This window comes from Microplitis demolitor, chromosome 4 (genome assembly GCF_026212275.2).
Source record: "Microplitis demolitor isolate Queensland-Clemson2020A chromosome 4, iyMicDemo2.1a, whole genome shotgun sequence".
Taxonomy (NCBI): Eukaryota; Metazoa; Arthropoda; class Insecta; order Hymenoptera; family Braconidae; genus Microplitis; species Microplitis demolitor.
Genome location: NC_068548.1, coordinates 18,364,721 through 18,375,523, shown reverse-complemented (window position 1 = coordinate 18,375,523; position 10,803 = coordinate 18,364,721). Strand labels below are relative to the sequence as shown.

The following is a 10,803-nucleotide window of genomic DNA, read 5'->3' as shown; positions in this document are numbered from 1 at the left end:
GGAGATTAATTTTATACTAAGAGAACATTTTCGATTAAAAGTAAATCATGAAACATACTTTATAAAACACTTTTATCAATGACAGATTTTTAATTGCTTTTCTATTATTCATTATAATTCTGACTCCCGTGAACATTTTACTCGGTCAGATGTACATTTGGAAAAAGAAAAAAATAAAAAGTAATGTCTTGTCAATATTCTTACTGTAATTATGCCCTATTTATAGTTAGAAATGATTATATAATTGCAATAATTGTTATCACATCATCTTATAGTAATATTTGACAGACAGTTATTAATTATCAAGATTTTTATTATTGTACAGTACATAAAAGTATTTATGGGAATTATGAAATGAATAAGGAGCATTAAAAAACCGACGTTGTTATGTATAGTCTTCATCTTCATCTGTATCTGGTAGAACATCAGTCGATAATTCACCATCTTTTTTTTTAAATTCATGAGGCTTTTTTTCAAATTGCTCTTCTTCAGATTCTTCAAGTTGTTGATGAGAATCATTTTCAGATTGTTCAGATTCGTGATGGGAAATCACTACGGGTTTTTCAGTTTTTATTGTGTTTTTCATAACGTTGTAAATACGTTTTAAAATATCTCGAAGATGTAGATTGTCACCATGTAGATTTGATACTATCGCAGGCTGATTTTGGGTGTAGAATTTCGAGAAGTCTGTTTGGTCTTCCATGTTATGTATTTTTGTAACAATCACACAATCTTGAAAAACAAATCTTACTGCCAAACCGTCTTTTCTACAATACTTAGTCCAAAATTTATCCATCATTCCGTGCATTCGAGCTGCTTGTACCTTCGGTTTCAATACTAAAAATTCTGAAAATTTAAAATAAAAATGAAGCTTCTACGTTAAAAAAACAATTTGTTATTTATTATCATCATTTCTTTTGCACACTTCAAGCAATAAACGCCCCAAATGTTCTACTCTCGTTTAAAAATTTTTTTCCACATTTTGAAATTAAGTTCTATGTTTCAAATAATCCACTGAAATATTTTCAAAAAACCGTACACGGAGAGAAAATTATGATAACTGTTCCTAGTACGTTTATGAAATATCATCAAATACCGTTATGGTAATGATTACTTGGGATTATGGGATATAGACCCATACTTTCTGGGAAAAGTTTCCATAAGTATGGGAATAATTCCTATCATTATGGTAACAGTTTCCATATCGCATGTGAAAGAATCATGATAATGATTACCATACTCATAGGAATAGTTCCCACAAGCAAATAGTAACCGATCCTATAACCACATTGTAATGGTTCCTCAGTGTATATGGGAATAAGCCCTATATATTATGGTAACTATTCCTATAATATTATTGTAAACATAACCATGATATTATGGTAATCATTTCCATAATGTATGGAAATTATGGTAACTGTTACCATAATATTATGGTAACGATTACCATAATAGTATGGGAATGGTTACCATAATATCATGGTAATAATTCCCATAATATTTAGAAATTATAATAATTTTTTTTTGTAAGAAGCGTTTTTTTTGTATATTACAAAATTTTAAGTATACAAAAAAAAACACTTATTACAAAAAAAAAATTTATTATAATTTTTAAATATTATAGTAACAATTACCATAATTTTCTCTCCGTGTACTGTTGTCGAGATAGTATTGTTATACACAATACCAATATTTTGAGGAAATTTACTTGATATGTCGAGGAGAACGTTAAATTTTATTTTTAGTTTGGATAACATCGATTTCTCCGTACAATTCGTAGGAATGAATACATCTTTCAAAAAACTTGATAAATATACTTATTTATTTTTGCATCAATTTGAAATTATTTTAGAATATTTCGATATCTTTGTTTATCATACTCTTTATTCGTTCTATCAAATATAATCAATGCCACGCGCATAGTTTGAAAAAATCAAATTTCTTTTCGAGCCAAATAAAATAAAAAATAGCGTTTGAGGTGCACATTGAATTTTCGAAGCTTTTCATCGAATAGTTTTGTTTTTAGATCTTATAAAAATTAAGTAGTAGGGAATTTTACTTACTACTGCTGACGCGATCTTGCACTGCATTTCTCATTTTACTCATGGTTTTAAGTTTATATAATTGATTAATTATTCTGCACAATTTAGAATCACTTTTATCACCATGAATTGCGCAGTTCATCATCATTTTACCCAAATTTTTTTTTAAAAATTGGATCCTATAAAATGTATCTGATATTGGGGATAAAATTTTGTCTGGATCTTTTTTTTCAACAATAGTAGTAATATTAGTTGATATATCATAACTTAGTCCTTCTTTTATTAGAATCGGAAATAAAAAAAAATAAAATAGCGAAAAAATACTGATTGATATTCGATACATTTTGTGCACTGACTTTTATTTCACTGTTGATAACTTTTATAAGGCTGAATATATAATTTAACGCCTATCATTTAAAATTTTTAATGCACCAATATATTTATAAGTTTGACGTATCATTGAATCAATTCTCTATATTATTAATTTTTAGAAGTCAATTTCAAAATTTTGGTCGTTTGATGAATAGTTAGTGTCATTTTTTATTTTATACATTATGTATATAAGACACTATTCTATATATAAATGTACAAATTTCAAAACAGTGTGACTTTTAAGACTACTTTGTTAAAAATTCTACATTAATATTATTTTGCATTATTTACTTCAGAAAATTCTTGTAATTTTATTCCATTATCCCTGATTAAGCAAAACGATTTACTCAAAAATGAATATATATCTATATAAATGAATGAATGTCTATATAGTATTAAAATTGAATCGTTTTGAATCATTTTTTTTTATTAGGGATAAGAAAAAAGTTTATACGTTCTAATTTATTCATCAATGATAAGTCATTATAATTATAATTACAATTAGTTTTTTTTTTAATTAAAATAAAAAAAAAAAACTTTTTTTAAAGTTAATAGATTTCTGACCATTACTAAAATATAAATATAGATACATAGTAAAAGTGCATGAGAGGGTAAAGAAAGATCGATAGGGCGTTGCACCCTCGTATGTTGGCACTCTAATAGAGTAACTTTGTTTTATCAGTTAAATAGCTGCAGATTTCTTTTGATCGCCAAAACGGAAGTGCTTGACAATATAATATTACAAAAATTTAAGTGTACGTCTGTATTGTTTTTATAGCCGTCATCATTAATTGTAAAATATTAAATATATTAATATGTAATACATATTATTATATTAAATGATTGTGATAAATTATGTAATATATCATTTTTTGTGTTTTGACATCAGAAGGTCGTATATATGTATATGTATTGTATCATATATCACTTTACCTGCCATCGAGAACATACTGATAGTAGAGACTTAAAGAGAATAACTTTCTCTGCCCCCAAGTACAAGAAGAAGTACTTGCACAGAGACTAACTACTGTATATATAATGTTAATGTAACTATTAGATGTACAAACTGCGTCATATAACTCTTACTGGTGCCTACAGTGATTCTCAAATATGGCCACAACTTATAATTCATCATATTTATTCATCTCCGCCCATTAGTCATTATATTATAAATTATTAGTAGCAATTTATTATGTTTTTTGTGCATCGTGAAAAGCCGTTTATTTTAAACTTTTCTTTCAAATTTTCTGTTAACAAATTCAATTTTTTCGTTTATGATTATTTTCTTTTTATTCAACACAAACTAAACAAGTTGAGATGCTATTTTTTTTACGACATGTTTCCTATTATAAAGACTAGGAAATAGTGTAACACCTGTTACAGATGTTGCGGTTTTAAATAACCATTGTTTATAGTATGACGCGGTTTTCTCGTGCAATATGGTCTTAACGGCTTCGTTGTCATTTCGTTGGATTTTAAAAAAGTAAAATGTTATTTAACTTTTTATGGTTATTAAAGAGAATATTGTTTTGTAAACAAATGATTTTATAGGTTTTTCCAGAAATCGTGAGACTCTTTCCTTAAGTTTCCGCGAAGAATATTGAAAATTTTTCAAAAAAAAAATGAGGTAATATCTAGTCTAGTTTTCAAAAACCGCCTTTCTTCATAAATGAGAATAAAAATAGGACTTGTGAGCTTATGCTAAAAAATTTTTTTTTTAACTTTTACTATACAAATTCTATCTAAACGAAATTTCTGAAGGATAAAAAAAATAATCCAAGCCCTCGACTACAGACAACATCGACTATCAATAAAATACATAGAAAATCACATTTATTGCACGCCTCATAAGCGAAACGTTGAGGTTGTGCTCTACTCTCGACATTTCAAAAAAAGCAGTTTTCTCGAAACTGAAATCGATTTTTTTTTATTTATATCGCACTTATAGGTTAATATGAGTGTGCTAATATCAAGTCAAATAATTTGTCAGACACATAAGATATAATTCAAAAACAATTATTTTATTTAACATAGTAAATAATAACATTAAAAATAATCTTTCCTAGACGTCCGTGTGTCTGTGTTTATGGATTGGTGTATGTGGCAGGGAAATTGATCGAAAGAATTATCGTACGGGAATAATTTTTTTTTTATTATCCAAAGTAACACCCTCCGGACTTTCTCAATTAATATGAGCGTTCAATTCCCTGTCGCTTAATTATTGTTTATAAAGAACTAATATACGACTGTGTATTTTTTTGTATATTTTATTTTTTTTTTTTTTCACTGGTGCTATCTCTGACGGATAGTTTTGCAAACCGCATGTATATATACTGTTATGGGCCTTTTACCGGTGCTGCATCCAGACGGCTTTTTTCGGCACAACTCTTACATTCTTTCTATTTTTTTGACGTCAAAAGTTGACATCAACCGTAGCGTGATAGTAGCAAAAAATTTTTATTTGATTTACTCTATAATTTAGGAATGCTAGTTATTTTGACTTTAAAATTAAATAAGCGTTATGAGGCGTGCACTTTTGGATTTTCCAAATTTTTTTATTTTATGATACCATAAATAGTTTATACTCAAAAAAAAGTATTTATTTAACATCAAACAATTAAGATACTTTGTATTATGTTAATTTAATTGAATTGAGTCTTTGAAATTCGTAGTTCATCTAAATACAATACAACCCATAACTTTTATATTCAATAAACTATACTCTGTATTTATGTTTCTCGTTCTCTATCTCTCTCTTTAACTCACGGACATCGAACTTACAGAAATAGTGAAACTAGTACAAACTCTCAACAGTGGCGTTATCAATTTATCAGTTCATATTCTGTTGTCTGTGACAATACAATAGAGAATTCTCCGTTGACACACGTCACTGAGTATTAAACAAATAATGTCATATTAAACTCAATGAAATATATTTATCAGTGTTTTAATAGTCTGTTAATATGAGTTGTGCTTATATTTAATTTACATATTCTATGAATCGTGGATCAACTTTTTTTTTATAAAATAATATAGATTTTTAGAGATACAAAAACTTATAATTATAAACACGATTTTCCTTTTAAATATATTTATTGTATTTAAATTTTTTTTCATTAATAATGAATGTTTGAATGCACAATAATAGTTTTAGAGTTATTTACAATTTATTGTCTTAGTACATCAATGATCAGTTAACAATTTTACTTTCATACAGAAAGCTAAAAAAAATGTCGTCGAGATAAAAATAAAATTTTATAAAATTATTAGTAAGAATTTTAAATAACAAGTATAATTGTGTATCTTTTAATAGATATTTTTATAGATCTATGTGTCAAATACCACACTGAGAAAAAAAATGACTTGTAGAAATATTGTATTTTCTTCTTACAAGAAATTACGCTATGGGAAACTTCCAGTTTAATGTATTTTTAGTGCAAAAATTTGATGACTTCATTCGAAATCATTTTCTTAGTTGGATAAATCTAAGCTCAGCTCGAAATATGCTCATCTTCTTTCTTTTTTTTTGGAGTACTATAAATAAATTTTGATTTACTTCTCTCAAAAAAATTATTCTTTAACTTAAATATGGAATTGATTATATAATAATTTTTACTACTGTTGTTTTCCTACTTAAGAAATTATTGTTTTGAAAAGAGTTAATTTTTTTCAGTAGAGCATAAGCAACTATTAACGACATTTTTATACATAAAATATAGTACTAGGAGTCATTAATGATTTATAATAATCATAGCATGGGGATGTTCGTCGTTTATTCCATTCTATAGCAAATTCAACAATTCCTGTAGCATCGACAAAATTAAGTGCAATTATATTAGCATTAACAAAGAATTGCTCGTTGAAGATTTGTAGCAATATCGGTGAGATGATATCTGCGGCACTACGAGGATCTTGATAACTACTAGCGTTAATATTATTAGAAATTCCATAACAATCAGGAATGTAATCCGATTTAACTGCAGCCATTATTACTCTTGGTTCTCGAATACATGGTCTATAGCAATAAAATTTTAAATTTAAGTTATCAGAATACTCGATATAAATTTTTATACGTACTCGTGTCTACATAAAACTTGATCATATTTGGCAGCGTACTCCTCGTCTATAACTTTTCGAATAACTTCTATTGACTTTTTGTGTTCCAATTCGTAATTTATGTGTAGAGACCATACAGAATTATTTTCTGATTGAACGGCGTGATCGAAACTTATAATAAGCCGCTTGTTCGATTGCCAAATTTCATTCAAAGTTATATTCCATGGATTAATGGGTCTTTCATATAAAATATAGTCTTTGAATTCTTTTTCGAGAAATTTTTTGAAATTACGATGATTATCATCATTTTTGAAACCTAAATATTTATTATTTTATTTTACCATTAATATATTAAATCGTTTTCGTTACAATTTCATTTAGGGGAGACTAAATTAATGCGGACCACCTAAGGATTTTATTAATTTATAGTGAAACCAACTGAAAAAGTTTTAATGTTATCAAATTTTTTGCCTAATAAATATCTCAGCTAATCAAAATTTGTATTCAAATTTTTTTCAAATTCACTTACGCTGTCCGTTTTGTTTTGCCGCCCCTAAACTTTATATTAATATATACCTTCAGAAAAATTTCGAAAATTCATTACAATTATTTCTTTAGTCGCAAGAAGAAACAGTTTAATGTCCTTTAATATTAAAAATAATTATAATCAGTAAATATAATATCAAACATATATATACGTTAAATACTTTAAATTTACCATAAGTATTCCCAGTAGAGGCGTATTTCGTGAACATCCTTCATTTGACCAATATTCAATAGAGTTTTCAGGGAAATAATCTGGACTAAGGTCAATAAATCGCACTCCATGAACTAACTGAGTGAATATATCTTGATTCTGTGTAAATAAACATAATACGATAACTATTTGGATATATTTGATACAAATTACTAGAAAAAAGTTATTAGATTAAAATCTCTGTTCGAAAAAAAATTGACATTATCGAATAATTTACTTTGCTCAAATTATTTCTGGATGAAAATTTTCTTCATTAAAAAAAATATGAAAATATATTTTAGAAAAATTATTAACACATATATTACTTACCTGCGTGACTGTATACTTTTCATAAGGAGTCTCCCATATTGGGAGGTTTTTTATATATAATCCAGACTTATGGCTTCCTGGTAAAATAATTTCACTTAAACGATACGGTCCTATAGAATTTTTCATTTCATACATCCAATTACGATGTGTTGACAAGCAAGTCGTTTTTCTTATTCTATTATTTCTAATCCAAGCACCATAATATTCTATGCAGAAATAATTCGCATTTTTATTTAATTATTCTAAATTACTGTTGTTTATTTATTCATCTAATTACTTACTTAAACAAATGTCTTTGTTAACTGGTATTTTATTTCCGTTCAAAAACGATAGTGTTAAGGGAGTAATAACATTACCACTATAAATATCAGGCATATATTCAAAAACTGGGATTGAATTATTAAATACCGGATTCCTATCATAGATCGCGACTATATCTCCCGACATAAAATTTTTGTTGTACCAATAAATACCAATTTTACGAGTAAGATTATTATCAATCTTAGCCGTCAGTGTAATTATTAATTGGGCATTGTCAAAATCATCAATGGGCATGCAGTTATCGGACATAACGTTACGAATTGTCAAACAAATGAAAATTATTATTAATTTCTGAATAAAAATTAACATGATTAATTTTATTTTTTACTTTAAAAGTTGGACAATTATTAAATGCTACTGCAGCAATTCACTTTTTGTATGATGATACAAATATTTAATAATTATGTTAATAAAGTAGTTCAATAAGTAATAATTTTATTGACGAATAAAAAAAAATTATTTATGATATTGATATTTTTTTTTATTTAAACAAAACGATTAGTTAATATTTTTCCCGTCGTTTCACTTATAAAAAATCCCAATAACTTAGGGTACTCGAATGTTATTTGATGGACTTGTCACTTCCTCTACCTCTAGAATCTAGAAATAGACAAGTATTTTTACGAACAATTTGTGCCGATAATGAGGATCGTAATGACCTTAATGACATTTTTGTACGTGTAAAAAGAACTTAAAGTAGAAGTGTAATAATTAATCTAATAGTTAATAATAGTTATGTTATCTTAGTACGATAGTAATAGATTTCGATAAGCCATCAAAAATTTTATTTTTTTACTCCAAAATAAAAAATGATTCTCTAGCTAAATATTATTTTCTAAATAACTCACATATTCTAGCTGTGGAACTCAGAAATATAAAATTTTTTAAATGACCTTTGTAGGACAAATTTAGGATAAAAAAAAATTTTTTGTTTTCTTTAATTTTTCTTTTCATTTTCTAAATAAATCGGCTGATTCGATTTATTATTCAAATATTCATAAGGGTTAATTGAGTCGATTTTAGGGTTAATTACTCAGATATTTTTTCGAGATTTAAAAAAATGAATAAAGCCAAAATTTATAATATAATTTTGGACCATTGTATAAACCAACTTTAGAATCAATTTAAAACTGATTACGCTCAAAAGAACACTAGAATTTTTTTATTTGGTCAAAAAATATGATTTTATAAAACTTCATACAAAATTAGAGTGATTTTTTTTATTATTAAAAATGAAATCATTTTAAATTGTGATAAATATTTTGTTTGATTACTATTGCTCATATTTTTCGCGCGAGCGTGCATTTGTTATTTTTTATAAATATATTTTAATGTACATTGCTGTGTCAATTGTGTATATTTTTATGCTATTTCGAGCTCTTAGCCAATCACTTTACGAATAGTTTGGCTTCACATATTTTTTAATGTCTTTTACATTATGGGCATTAAATGTAATGAGCATAACCATTCAATTGTTAACTTGAGTAAAAAATATAATGCGTACTTGGAAAAAAACGAATCTGGAAATTTAGTTATAATTACTATAAGGAAAGTAACCCGAAGTCATTAATGGATTCGATAGCTGTTACATTAGCATTAGTAAAAAATTACTATTCCATAAGTGAAAGATGCAAACACTTAGTAATTTTTAATCTATGATGGTACATTTTAGTTATGGAACTAATTGTGATTTGAATTCTTTACAAAAACAAATTCGAATAATTTGCTTTGCTCGATCCTTATATATATGTATATATTGAGTAGGCCAAAAAAAAGAACTAATTTTTTTTTCTTTACTTACCGTAAAAATATTGTTAAAGATGATGAAAAAAAAATTCTGGTAAAGTTTGAGCTCTTAATATTAATATTAAGAGGTTACTCATCAAGTTTTTTTAATTCCCGTTTAAATAACATGGAAAAGAATAATTTTTTAGTTTGGAATTTTTTACCTTGGCAATGGCTCATTGTACGAATAAGCCCAGCATACATTTTCATAGAGAATTTAAGGTAGTTCACTCGCAAAACGATTTTTCTTAGGAATGCGATGAAATTAAAACATGAGATTAACGAAAATGGGTAATACTTAATGAAAAAAAATCGAAATTTTTTTCACCGATTGTAAGACGAGATATTAACAATCAAAAAGTGCATAATTAACATGCTAGAGATCTACCAAGTATAACAAAAACATGTAGTTACCTGAACATCTTGGAAACGGTTCTTACCATTTTTTTTAAAAACTTATCCACTGTTGAATGAAAAAATTATAAATTTTTTGAAAAAAACTCTGAATTTCTTGACCGATTTGTTTAAAAAATATTGATTTTTAAAATATAAATAATTTTAAAATACTTGACGCGTGGTGTTACTTTTCACGGGAACTAAAGAAAAAAAAAATCAGTTCTTTTTTTGGCCCACCCTAATATATATATATATATCGCGTTATTAATTCTAAAAACGCCTTATATGTATACATTTTTATATGCTTTTTTGGCTTTGAGAAGATTCTTGAAGCCAAAAGGGTGTATGATTTTTTTTTCATTGCCAATTGCTCGGTAGAGTTATTTTAGAGTTAAAATTTTTTTGAAAATTTTGAAATCCAAACGGTTGCATGACAAATTATATGCCCTGTAGGCTTTCAAAAATTTTTTTGAATTTTAAGCTTCAAAAATAAGCTTCCAAAACGATCTCTAATAAAAAATAAATTATACGTCCTTTTGGCTCAAAGAAACTCTCTAAAACCAGAAGGGCTTATAAAAACATAAGTCCTGTTGGAATTAATAAAGCGATAGGAATTACTACAAGAATATATGCGACAATATATGAACGTTGTATATTCCGTAAACTCAGTATATCTATACTTTAAAAAAATCTATAAATACACTTACCCAAGACTATTACAGAAAAAATATTACAGACATAAATACTAATTAGAAATGAACTAAA

The 10,803-nt window shown here is 26.6% G+C and overlaps 1 protein-coding gene across 1 annotated transcript; it reads right to left on the bottom strand.

Moving 5' to 3' along the window:
• Positions 1-5,557: 5,557 nt before the first annotated feature.
• On the bottom strand, positions 5,558-8,491 carry LOC103568321 (uncharacterized). The gene is made up of 6 exons (XM_008545151.2): positions 7,818-8,491; positions 7,537-7,742; positions 7,189-7,326; positions 7,047-7,113; positions 6,492-6,786; positions 5,558-6,429 (listed from the first exon to the last, which is right to left on the bottom strand). Exons 1-6 carry the CDS (start codon positions 8,164-8,166, stop codon positions 6,117-6,119), a joined length of 1,368 nt encoding a protein of 455 aa, XP_008543373.1. The 5' UTR covers positions 8,167-8,491; the 3' UTR covers positions 5,558-6,116.
• Positions 8,492-10,803: the final 2,312 nt, after the last annotated feature.